The following is a 13,871-nucleotide window of genomic DNA, read 5'->3' as shown; positions in this document are numbered from 1 at the left end:
TGAAAAAGTGGTCGGGACGGGGCGGGTTAAAAACACGTCTTTCAAATATATAAAAGTGTATGTGGCAACTAGTTCCCTTACACTGTTGCCAGACAAAATGGCTCACATCACACTAGTACACTTGCAGCGAATTTATGCTGACGACTGTACCATGTTATATTGGGTAACGAGCCGAAAAATGTTGGGAACTACTGCCTAGATAGTCAGATAGACACAAAGTGACAAGGTAGTACCTCTAGACCTACGTACTCTGGGGACGGTCACAGAGGGTTGGCAAATTTTGTCTGCTGTGGGCTAGATACGAGTTTATACTTCGAAATACAGAGAAATAGATAAAAGTGCTGAGACAGATAGATAGATAGAATGACTGATTGATTAATTGACTGAATTACTGACTGACTGACTGACTAACGTGTAATTAGGTAAATGAATAGACAGTTAATTATATACATAGACAGAGAGAATATAAAACACAAACTCCAGGATAACACTATATGTGGTGTGAGCTTGTTTACATCTCGAAAGTATCGAGACTAATATATAAATAGGCCTCAGGAGATATAGTTAGTAGATCATTTGAATTGTAGGCAGGCATAATACGATCTCCATGAACAAGACAATTAGGTAGAAAGAAATGCCTGCATAACATGACAAAGAAATTAGTGATTCCTTCACCCCTCCGTGGCCGAAGGCCTGGGCCCGGATTCACAAACGGTCGCACGCTCTTGGCGCCTCCCTTACCGGTCGCGCCGCTCCCTTTCGGCGTTACACCGGCATGCACGAACTGTGTCGGCCGCCATTTTTTGTCGTAGCGTCTCCCTTTCGCTAAGGGTCCTCCAGACCACCCTTACAGGATCGTGATTCGGAAATAGAGCCAAATTGTATCGATTACATGACCCCCGACCAAAACAACTGTGAGATGTGTGACATGAAGTGAATGTACACGTACCTATTACGTACCGTACTTACATACGCACCTGTGTACATACGTCTGGATCTACGTACGTACTTACGTACACATCCACGTACATAATTACGTACGCATGCATTTGTGTTTATGTACAGTATGTACGTGCCTACCTATGCACCTGTATACGTACCTACGTACACGCCCATGCACGTATTTACATACGCACCTATGTATGTACTAACGCATTCATGTACTTACCTATGTACGTACTTACGTACGCCCGTATGTACGTGCTTACGGAAGTGCATACATACGTACGTCCTTGCGTAAGTATTTACGTAAGTACGTACTCATGTACGTACGTAATTACGTACGCATGTGTTTATGTATGTTCGTATGTACATGCCTACGAATGCACCCATGTACGTACGTACGTACGTACATGTATACGTACTTATGTACACCCCTATGCACGTATTTACTTACGCACCTATGTACGTACTAACACATTCATGTACGTACGCACGTATGTACGTGCTTACGGAAGTATGTACGTACTTGAGTAAGTATTCACGTACGTAAGTACGTACATACGTAAGTATTCACGTACGTACTTCCCTAAGTATTTACGTACGTACTTACGTTAGTATTCACGTACGTGCTTACATGAGTTGACGTACGTACATAAGTATGTACTTATGTAAGTTTTCACGTACGGACGTACGGACGTGAATACTTATATTCATATGTACGTAAATACCTTAGTCCGCCTTGGAATACATTTGTCCTTAAGTGCGTATGTAATCACTTGTGTAAATGCATATGTACGTATTTGTGTACAGTATGTGCTTGTTTTGTGGGAAGAAGGAGAGAGAGAAGGAGGTGGGAGGAGAAAGGGGGAGGGTGTGGTCTGTTTAAATTCAGTCACGTGATAGATCGGTGGCTGCTGATTGGTCGAGTAAATTTTCCCCAGAAAAATCCCTGCTCGCTACGGAAGAGACTTGGAAGGGAGCCAAATACAGCGTTTGTGAATCGCCCTTGAGGGGTGATCATTGACTCCCGTACGACGTCGTGCGGCACTGTCGCCCAGCAGCCGTTTGTGAATCCCGGGCCTGGAATTTTCCCTGCTCGTCAGGCCGACGCCGGGGCCATTTTTTGAAGTTTCGAAAATTTATTTATTTTTCTTGCCATATTGAAGAGAAAGTTCAGATGCACCTAACAGTGCAAATCCCAGCTTCCTAGACGCATTTAATGGCTTGCAATGGAGTGCGGAAGTTGCAGAAATATCGGCACCCGATATGCCGCCCAGGGACGCTGCCGCAACGCAACTGGGCAGGTGTTGTTATTTATTTTTTTCTCTCTCAAAAAAATACGAATGGTGCTGAAATGTTGTGCATATATGAGATATGATGATATCGAATGATTTCAGTACATAATCTGTTAGGAATGGCTGGAAACAAAATTGTTATGAATACTTTTTCACCTTTTTGATATAAAATATGTATATGGTAGTTACGTGTTATTTTTTACGTTATCGTTGTGCCCATGCTTGGAAAAGGGAGCGAAAGAGTTGCATTTTCGGTCCTGAATGAGAAAACTGCACGTTCTCCAAGGTTAGACTCTGCCACAGGAGAATAAAGTGGAGGGCGAGATCCGATTAGCAATGCGAAAGTTGCGTCGCAACTTCGAGCTCCCACACCTCGAGCATGGCTAAAAATAGAATCGTAATGGTTTCAGAAGCCTAATTATTACGAATACAGATACAAAGCAGAAATAAATGAGTTTCCTTAATAACATGTTCATCTTTATCATTTTACATTCATGTTTATCCTTTTACCTTGTTATTTTCGCAATATATATTGCTGTCTCATAAACAGGGTGGTTGCATGTGTTTTGCAAGGGAGGAAAAAGATTGTATCTTCTGTCTGGGTCGAGATAATGGGTTAACTATGTGTTTTTAGGCATGGCCACGAGCGAAAAAATCGTACATCCACTCGTCGTGACAGCAGGTGGTGAACTGACAGGTGATATGTGAGAGGGTGAAGTCAAGGTCAGTCTCATGTCCCAGATTTTCGTTCATTTCCCGAAGGTTTTCACAGTTTTCTACAAGTTGCACTGCATCAAATCATCCAAACCATTACAGCAAACCTGAGCAAATAGGTAAAGATATCAAGACAAAAATGTATTTTTCACTTATCATGTCTTTTTTGTATGTACCTGTATTACTTCATAATCGTAAACAGGTGGTTGTGTGTGTTTTGCAAGAGAGGACAAAGATGATATGTTATGCCTGGGTCGAGATAATGGGTGTAGTTGTGCTTGTTTAGGCATGGCTAGGAGCGAAAAAATCGAAAATCCACTTATCACAGCAGCAGGCTCTGAACTGCTTGATGAGGTGTATGGGAGTGTAGTGTAGGTCAGTGTGAAGACGTTCAGAACGTTTGTTCACTTCCCAAAAATTTTTGCAGTTTCTTTATAGGCCGCTTTCAAATGACGCCTGCGGCCATTGATCGGCTAAACGTTATTCGACGCCGGCGGCCACGGAGGGGTTCAGCTCCACACAAAACAGTTTCCGGACACCTCCACCGGTCGTCCGAGTAAGCCGAGCAGTCAACCCTCTCTGGAGAGCTGATAAATAGTATTTGTTAACCAGTATGCTTGGAAAAAAATTATTTTATTAGCTACAATATAATGATGATACATCCTAGTTTGAATGACTAGTAAGAATACAGCCTACAATACAATACCAACTGCAGGACTAGACATGTAGATCATTTGGAAGATAGAGACCGATGCATAATTCGACCTAGACAGACAGACCAATAGACTGATACCACCTGGCAGACCTAGATAAATAGTTAGAAAGGAGAGGTAGGTAAAGATATATAGACAGGAAGGAGTGCAGTGCCTGTACCACATTCTCCAGGCATCCCTGCAAGTCAAATGAGTCAGTCATTTACAGAGACTGCTGTGGAGCCAGGCACAAGGGGTTGGTAAACCATCTTTGCTGTGGATTAGTTGTGTGTTTGCTTGCATTGATAAAAGCATATGGTGTAGTAAAGGGGAAAGTAACAGGAGGGTTAGGAGGAGGGTAGGGCAGAAACAGCAGACAGTTGAACTAGACAATGGTATGGTGTTTTTTTTTTTTTATTGTTACCAACAAGACGTTAGCATATGAATGTCCACTCCACAGACTTAGTGGCAGTCGGTGGGACTTGAACCCACCATTCAGCTTGCCTTCTGAATATGGGGCCAGCACTAAACCGACCAAGCCATCAGGTCATTCTTTCGATGGTGCAGCGATGGTGCAGATTTATGACATGCAGTCCCCTATTTGGATGGCGGAGGTATTGTCCCTATTCCGAGGACTCATGTTAGTGTGTGTTGATGCCCTTCCAGCCATCCATCATTAGCCTTAGGGTGGAATACCGTGCACTCTAGACCACTGGACTACACTTGCTACATATCTAGAAGTACAGTGTAGTTAGTAAATACGCCTACACATATACAGGATGGTGTGTAAATTTTGCACCATTTGAAATGCACCTGGTAGTACCTGATAATATTGCAGGGACGGCTCAGTCGGCTAGTGTGGGCGTGACTGTGGCCGAGGGAGTAGGAAATTAATAAATGATGCAGGATAGATACAGAACACACTGACTGAGCCGTCTTCACACCACACGGCTTGTTTCTGTTTGTTATTCTGTCTGTTAGAACGATTTTGGAAAAACAATATGGAACTGCACCAAATCTGGCATTTAACTGAGGACCATCAGTTCAATAGGTGACGAGGGAGCCAATATGGGGTTTTTAGATCACAGGTCAGCTCACGGAAATCTGATCTGGTTTTGATCAAATTTGCTGGATGTGTTCAGAGACAGAAAATGATGAAGTGATTCAAATGGCCACTAGCGAGTTTTTGGCTGCAGGGAAGTTTTAAATATCGACATAAAAACAACCGCAGTATTAGTACAAATGGCGTTTAAGTACGAAAAATGCTGAGTGAGAATATATTTGACATAATATTCAGTACTTGCTCAACAATACTATGCTTCGACTTAGCAGTATAGGATTATATGGAACGTACAGTATCACAGACCGTCCATATTTTCACAGTGGTTCAGAATATATCGTTTTCCCTACTGACCGGTAAGTCAAGACATAATACTGTTCAGCAAATACATTTCGCCAAAGCTATTTACATATGATTTTTATCAGTTTTAAATGGTAATTTATGCTTATTACTAAAATTATCCATTTCGTTATTTTCAACTTCCTTCCAGCAAGTGTTCAAGTACGAGAACAATTGGTCAGAGATAAACGCCAACTGTTCGACCCTATAACTCAACATTTTTATTCGAACTGAATCAGCCTTGGGAGACCGTTTAAGGTTAGGCGAAGATGAACTGATTTAATTTTCAGAACAATTGGTCAATGGTCAAGATCACGGTCAAGATCACAGGGCAAGATCAACTTAAGCATATTTGGACCAGGATTGGTGGATGGGCTGGGGATAAGGTAAAGATGAAGTCATTCAATTTTGACAAAAATTTGTCAATATTCATTGGCAAACATTGTGGTCTTAAGCCAACCAACCAAAGGGCACTGGTGTTGCACTTAGTGTCACCACATGCTTACCCCGCAAGAATGAAATGGACATGTAGCAAGATATGAGAAAAAAATATGAGATAAGCACAAGTAACGCTCAGACGGCTTGAGAGTCAAAAGATAAGCAATCTAATACAGCGCCACACAATTCAGCATTTCAAAGAAAAGACTTGATAAGGTTTTGTGTTGGAGATTCATTTTTTTTATTAACCGTGAAATGCACGGAGCAAAAGCCAGAGCATTCAGCCAACCCAGTTAAAAATATAGATATGGAAAAATCGATAGGCGTAGGTGAGCAGACAGATAGGTAAGTCTACACAGAGAAGTAAAGAGGCAGAAATTAGAAGAGTAACGATGTACAGTACCAAATACAAGATTAGACTAGATGTGTTCAAAAACAGAGAGATTCATGATTAACAGACGAATCTAAATGCATAAAGAGATATATAAATATGTCTAGACAGACAAATATATAAATTACTAATTTAATTAAATAATGGGTGTACAGTAAAAACTACAAGACTAAGCTCGATGTCTTTAGAGTTTGTTTACATTTCGAAAAACTGAGAGATTCATAAATAAAAAATCTACAAAGATGGATGATTATGCCTACACAAATAGAAAAATACATGAGTAGATAAGCAATACACCACCTCCAGGATGACTCTTGATAATGTATTCGTGTGCTCGAGCTTCGTTTTCTTTGCCCCAGGTGGTAACCGTGGAGTGCTCGGAATAACAGCCCGAGTACCCAGCCACGCCGTCCAGGTGGTAGTACTTCCTCAACATCATTGTGCCAGCCACTGTGTCTGATGCCTGCAGTTCAGGAAAAGAAAATACCTTAATTAATATTGTCCTATTATTATTATTATTATTATTATCATTATTATTATTATTACTATTATTATTACTGCATTATCATTATTATTATTATTATTATTATTATAAAAACTTTCCATATCCCTATGGGAAATTTTCTTGTGTTTGTCAATATTTTTATTATGATCATTCTAGGGATGATTTAAATCACTGTCATTTGCATACCATACTGTAATTTACCATTTAAGCTACAGTCTTCATTCTTTCCTATATTATAATACTGGTTGGCCGCTTCATCTGACCCAGTATCATCCTGATCCACCTACCGGAACCCGGATAGACTCCGGAAAAAAAGTGACCCTGAAGCTCAAGAACCATTTACGTTACAAGGCTGAATTTCTTTTAGCATATACCTGGGACTTGGCCAGAATGCAGTGCTCAATGTAGTCCAGATCTGATCAACATTCTCAGAGATCGCTTGTGGTTTAAACTTTTGAACTACTCCAGAGAGAGACGTTACCCGATTTTACATGAAAGAAAAAAAATAAAGTTAGAGCCACCAGGCTTGGTGGACTTATAGATCCTGATGACCTAAGGTCACATGCAGAAGATCATTGACCTTGACCTCAAGGTCCTCTTATAGCTTGGCTTCTAGTAGGCAATGGCTGTGGGAAGTTTTTCTATATAAAAATTGTCCTTGGACAATTTTACGGCGTTCTGGTTATTACTGTATTAATAATAATAATAATAATAATAATAATTATTATTATTATTATTATTATTATTTTATTATTATTATTATTATTATTATTATTACTACTATTATTATCATTATTATTATATAGGATAGCCGAAAATCTGGGAACACAACCAATAAAGAAAAAAAAAAAAGCTTCCTCGGCATCACTGTGCCCGCCACTGTGACTGACGACTGCAATTGACTACTTGCGAGTTTGGGGCTACAGGGAAGTTCAAATTATCAACACTGACAATTTCCATAGCATTATTATTAATGTTTTCAACAGATAAATATTAAGTGAAAGTAACTTTGACATACTCAAACGCTTGCTGAACGAAGTTATGCTTCGAGTTAGCCTTCAAAATGGAAAATGTAATATCAAAATCCGTTTATCCTTTTCCAGTGTTCGAGAAAGTGCTTATTATTTTCCTTATGTATGGCCAAATCGAAACATAACACTGTCAAGCAAGTATCCTATATCATGTCAAAGCTATTTTTACACAGCATTTATCTATTTAAAAAGCAACTTATGATAATTATTAATGTTGTTGGTTCTTTGAAACCAGTGATAAGAAACCGGGAAGTGAGCACGGAAGTAAAAAAGTCGCAGCATGACAGTATTGTGATTCCAACTCTAACGTATGGAAGTGAAACTTGGACCTTGTTGGATTGACACAAGTCAAGAGTGAGGGCAGTGGAAATGAGTTATTCGAGAGAAGGACGTGGAGTCACATGGTGAGACAGACTGACAAAAGAAGGAGTGAAGGATTGTTGTGGTGTGGATGTGCATGTGATAAAAAGCCTTAGGAGGAATACATTGAGGTGGTTTGGCCATTAAGAGAGAAGGGAGAGCAGGAGACTGACGAAGTGAGTGTATGTGAGTGAGGTAGAGGGGGGGGGGAGAGAGAGGGGAGGCCAAAGATGAGATGGAGGGATGAAGTGGAGAGGTATATGAGAGAGGGGGATGTGAGCTGGAAGCAGGGCAGTGAAATGGAGAGGGACAGGGCGACATGGAGGCGATGTGTTTGTAGCCACCCCTTACGGGATTAAGGCGTCTGGCAATAAATAAACAGATAGACTAATGAATAGTTATGTACAGTTGCCTGCAAAAGTTCCGTACCTCCTCTTTCCATTCAGTAAACCATAACAATGTAGTAGATTGAGTGAAGTCCCATGTAAAGACTATAATCTGTTGGGTTACTTACACAATTCACTTTAATAATTTTCATTACCCATACGATATAATGAGTTACTGAAGGGTGGGAAGAGGAAGGGAACTTTAGGTGGCAGATGTACAATATATTCTATGTAGTGGCAAGATTACAATGTTTTGCACCCAAATACGCCAACCTATAAAATACGCACTGGTCCGTATTAAGGGTTTGACCACGGGACAGCTTAGTCTACTGGTGTGGGTAACGCAGTGAGTGTAGGAGATTAAACATGTAAGAGGCGTCCACACTGAAGGTGTGGAACGTGTTCGAGCAAGTAAGCGTGCACATCAGGCAGTGATGAATATTGTCTCCTGTGGCTCATCATCTTCCTCTGATTTCCTGTCCCGAAAACACTGAAAAGAACTTATTAGATTGCACTAAAAATATTTCCTCACACTTCCTAATACTAATACTCCTCTTGTATTAATTTTAGGTCTAGGGCTTGGGACCTAGCAGGTTAATAATTACTTTGCTTTTTGGTCACTCACAAAAATTACTTTCACCAGATCTCTCGGTGGGCTCCAATTCCAGTCAGAATAAGGAATTCAGATTTTCTTTCGTCGATCAGGGTATTGTATTAGTTTGACTTGGATTTAGTCAAAAATTTTCAAAATAAAAAGCCAAACAGAAAGTATTATTTGTTTTCAAAAGGCAAAACCTGGTTGCCCTCAGCAATCGTCGGAAAATACTCCTCTGAGCTGCTCAAGCGACATTATACCGTTACTTCTTGTGCAGCCGGCTGTTACGCTAATCTCCATTTTTAAAAAATCGTATCCTTGAATTACGGAAAAAAAAACTATCGGGAATTACGGTAATTAAGGTTATCTATGAAATGCAAATAACTGAGGATTTTTATGCGATTTCCAAATTGGTGTCTATCTTTCTCGCAACTTCAAAATTAGCTGAGATAGGGCCTATCCAAAAAAAGTCCGCTACTTTACTGGAGAGTTTTCCCCCCTACCCCTGCCCCCATTTCTTGCTGATGCGATAAAACTTTTGCTTGAGTACATATGTTGGGGGTCCAAACTGTAACTAAATTTGGTGTTGTCGCTCACTTCGCTCGTTTGAACAGTAAATGATGCAGAAGTCCACTGTGTTACTGGATGTGATGCTGATCAGAAGGTCACTTCAGTATTCCCCTCAAATTTTACTGTTAATCGAAGAATATTAGCTGTCTGAAGCTATCAAACAAGTGATTGCTGAACTAAAAGGAGCATATTTAAGAAAATTTACAGTTCATATTGATGCGTCGACTGACATGGATGCTTGTGCCCAGCTCTTTGTGTTTGTACGATGCATTACTGGTGGAGATTTTACGTGGGATTTCTTGTTCTTAATGCTTTGAGATGACTACAGTTGCTGAAGAAATTTTTCATGAAGTTTCAAATTTTTTTATAGGTTGCATGACTTTCTTTTAATAATATATGTGTGCACAACTCATGGAGCACCAGCATTGCTTGGCCGTTGATCATGGTTTTGAGGCAGAGCGAATGAGGCGAATTCTGAAACGAGTCATCTTCATTGTATGCTTCACAGATTTGCCCTAGGGTCTAAAACTCTCCCATCTGACTTAATATTAGTAGTACCTAACATAGATGACAGAAGACCTGGATCTGACAAGGCTGGCGAAGCCGAACTGCAACTGCAGTAACGGACCCAAAACATTTAATTAGACACTGTTAGCTTGCTTCACCGTGAGTTTCATCAATTTATAGTTGTTACAAACCGAGATCTCGAGGTTTCAACTTAAGGGACTGTTTTCCAGCTTTGGGTCCTTTACTGCAAAGCGGCCATTATCGCGTCAAATGCAGGTCTTCTGTCATCTAGGTACCTGATTACATGCATATGGTAAATATCAAGTCAACTGCCCTAAAAACACGACTCTTCCACCTACCGTGCCAAGAGTTTGGAGCAGAGGAAGAAGTTTTAGTCTACCATTTCAAACTGGGGATTTCGCCATCATAGGGCCGGACATAACCGAATCAGTGCTGTGTGCAGCTCATATTCCTGGTTTTTCCGCTGGTCCTTGCCTTCCAACATCCTTCTGTCATTGCAGGGAGCAACATAAAGGTCCAGTGCCTACTTTACCGTTGGTTGTGTTTCTGGTGTTTGAACTTAGCCTGTCGTTTGGGGGGAAAATTCAGTACGGCAGATGGGGCCCTCCAGGTCGGGTTTTCTCGTTTCTGTGCATGCGCAGTACGACCTGTGTGACCTCCTGGACGAGTCACTCCACTTCCCCTGCTACCATTGGTCTGTTCTCTCGTGCTGGTGAAGCTGACGTCCCGCTCACCCTGCTATCTGCTTAGGTGTGCAGCATGGAGTACTCAGGCCCTGCCACTCTCGATGACCTTGAAGCTGACCTGGCGCTAAGTGACGAGGATGAAACGACTCAGAGTGACTGGCCACAGTTACCACAAAGTAGTAGCAATGTCACACTAGCTGGGGAAGTAGCTACGGAACCAGCACTATCTGAACCTGCCGCACCTCACGTCATCAGCCAGGCATCTTCCTCTGCCGAGCGCCCCATGCATAACACCTCGGACAGCAACAGTTAGCCTTCATCCCCTGCTACCAAATCCTCCAAGTGGCAGACTTCTGATCCTCTGCAGAGGGCAACTGCCCTTGGATCCAACACTCCTCACCTCTCGCAGCTTGTTCAATCCCCCCAAGTTTCGCCATTGCTTCCTGCCTCTATGCCCCCGGCGTTTGTGCCCAGGGCTGACTACATCAAGCTTTTATTCAAAGACAACCCAACTGTGGACATCAAACTTCGATGGTTGTCTGAGATCAAATGTGCTTTTCGCCTTGACCCAAGCAGACGTCAAGATGTCTGCCATCACTTCCCTTTTTGTCTACATCTCCAGACGTCGCAGGGATATCGTAGATAGCATAACTAAAGGAGAGTTCCTATCCCTTTCTTTGGAAATTTAAGACTCACTTGAGAGGGCCAACAAGATTTCCTGCTTACCTCCTTACACATTATCCTGTCTGCACTGATCCCAACTTGGCCAAGGAGCTGCCAGGTGTCTACTCAGCCCTACGTTTCCACCAAAATGACACTCCTGTCAACCAGCTGGTAGTCACCTGGAGTCTTCCTCACCCACCACCACCAATTGTCACCTTCAGCTTCCTTCCCTGCCTCCCAATTTGTGAGTTTCACAAGATGAAGGACAAGCAACCATGGTGCTTTCGATGCTGGGGCATTGGTCACATCTCTCAGTATTGCTCTGCGCCAGAATGCTGTGCATGGTGCTCTGGCCAACACGACTCTCGGACATGTCCTCACCGACCCCCTCCACCTGCTTCTGATACAGCCTGGATACAACCCAACCCACCACCTGCAAATACCTTGCACTGGAAATGTCCCCGATGTCATCAAGAAGGGGTTAACGTTTGGCATGGTTGCATTAGACGCCGGGCTAACCCTGCCCCCGTTGCTAAGGGTGGGGCTCCTCTGGCGTTACCACCACTCCGCACTGCTGCTCCCCCTGCCTTCACTGTCGGTTTGGACTCAGCTTCAGTCACTGAACTTCGTGATGCTGTTGCCACTCTCAGGACTCGGATTAGCTCACTTACGGCATTTTTCGATGCAATAGAAGCCCGCATTGATGGCTTGGTTAGCAAGCAAGCCACACTTGAGACAACATTAAATTCACTGGTTGAATCACAGCAAGTCATCATTATGACTGTCACCACCCTTACGGAGAAGCTGGACTCCATTGTCACTCCCATTGGATGACTGAATGCTCCCCCAAGGGAGTCTTTCCCTCGTAGCATGCTGCGTAGCACTTCTCATGCCACCACCACTTCCTCATCTGACGCTCGCAAACGTCATGGCAAAGTTCGGTAACATGGCACAACTGCATGTCATCTCTTGGAACGCCTGTGGTGTTACTAACCGGTCTCAGCTTACTGCACTCAAAGGATATGTATACAATCACCACCCGGATATCATTTTCATTCAGGAATCCTTTGTTGGTCGTGCGCTACTCGTGGTAGAAGCACCCACTCTCAGTGGTTATGTTTCTTATGTCCATCGAGTTAGGAGTGGACTTGTCACATATGTCCACTCCTCCATCCAGCACCGTTTCCTCCAAAGCTCTGTAGATGACAAGACAACCTTCCAGCTTCTTGAGATCACCATTGGAAGCGGCACAATTTGGTTGTGTACTGTGTACTCTGTGCCAGACAGGTTGAATACAGCTGCTCTTCCAGCTCCCACCATCCATGGCATGATATACATGGGGGATTATAATGCCTGACACCCTGCTTCGGGGGACCTTTCTGCCACCGTTAACCGTAACGGGACTTGAGTATATTTGTCGTAATCAGCTCACACCTGCTGGGACACCGGTGGAGCCACACACTGTAGAGGACGCACACTAGATCATGTCCTTACCTCTGGCCTCGTGGCGTCCCTGGTCAGGTGTTCATCTATCCCTGCACTCTTCTGTGATCACATTGCTCTCAACCTTCATTATTCCCTACCTGCAGGTAGGGAATAATGAAGGTTGTACACCTTCTGTACACAGACGCACTTGCATTGCAATCCCACCCAAGTACTGCCCTACATACATCTCCTATATGACCAACCTTCTACCCACGTTCGACCTTCATTGTCCCAAAAAGTTGTATTCATTACTTGTCAGCTCCACGCATGACTTCTACACCCATTATGTCAGCAGGCCACACATTATGCGTCATCACGATGCCCACAGCTGGACACTGGATAATAGCATCGCTTAGGCAGAGAGGAAGGCGGTGGAAGATGGTTTTGCCTTTCAAAGATGACCATCCCCCGAGAGTCTCCATCGGTATCAGTTGTTGAGGGATGATCTAGTTGCTCCCCAGCACTGCATTTATACCGATTCATGGCATAAACTTACCGATAGCATCAACCATCAAACGACTTTTGGTTCCATGTGGCATCTTATCAACAAGGTTGTCGAGAAGAAGCCCCCAAGTGTCCTCCACCACAGTCCAGCACAGTACGCACATGATCTTGTAGATGCCTGGTCTGCACAGGTACGAGCTTGCACCCTTCCTGCATTATTACAGGACGTGCTCTCCACCCAGAAAAACTTTCATGTACTCTATCTCACCGCCGTTTTACTGAGGACAGACAATGAGGATCGTGTGGCTATAACTGACGATGAATTGCGAAGGGCCCTCGCCAGGGGTAGGGTAACGGCTCCAGGTGATGAGGCATCACTTTTTCTGTCCTCCATGTCCTCCTGAAAGTTCCTGGTAATCCCCTTCTCCAGTTGTTCAACCTTTGTATCCATCTCAGATACGTGCCACAAGCCTGGACCCGCAGTACAATCGTGCTTATTCCTAAACCTAGCACTGATAAATTCTGACATGTTTCCCTCATCTCCTGCTTCACTAAAGTACTGGAATGCATCCTCCTTACAAGACTCTTGTTTAGGCTGCAGGGCCCGTACTTATAAAACACTAAGACTGAGTCATAGGGCTAAAGTCTGTCCTAAATTCATAGGAGCGACTTAAACTGAGTCATAGCTTAAGACCCCTCCCGAGTGGTTATAGCGCTTCGGACGCGGCTTATGACTCGATCATAACA

At 43.0% G+C, this 13,871-nt stretch overlaps 1 protein-coding gene across 1 annotated transcript in view; it reads right to left on the bottom strand.

The window, feature by feature from the left end:
* The window catches only part of LOC145391625 (nicotinamide phosphoribosyltransferase-like), a 385,561-nt gene that overhangs the window by 120,071 nt on the left and 251,619 nt on the right, over window positions 1-13,871 (bottom strand). Inside the window, exon 7 of the mRNA XM_080266164.1 lies at window positions 6,172-6,334. Coding sequence (XP_080122290.1) covers window positions 6,172-6,334 — 163 coding nt within the window. The remainder of the gene's footprint in view (window positions 1-6,171; window positions 6,335-13,871) is intronic.

Source organism: Coenobita brevimanus, chromosome 19, assembly GCF_032717465.1.
Source record: "Coenobita brevimanus isolate Jiangsu-jjx chromosome 19, ASM3271746v2, whole genome shotgun sequence".
In the NCBI taxonomy this organism is placed as follows: domain Eukaryota; kingdom Metazoa; phylum Arthropoda; class Malacostraca; order Decapoda; family Coenobitidae; genus Coenobita; species Coenobita brevimanus.
Note: the sequence above shows the minus strand (reverse complement) of the source record. Positions and strands in the feature narration are given on the sequence as shown.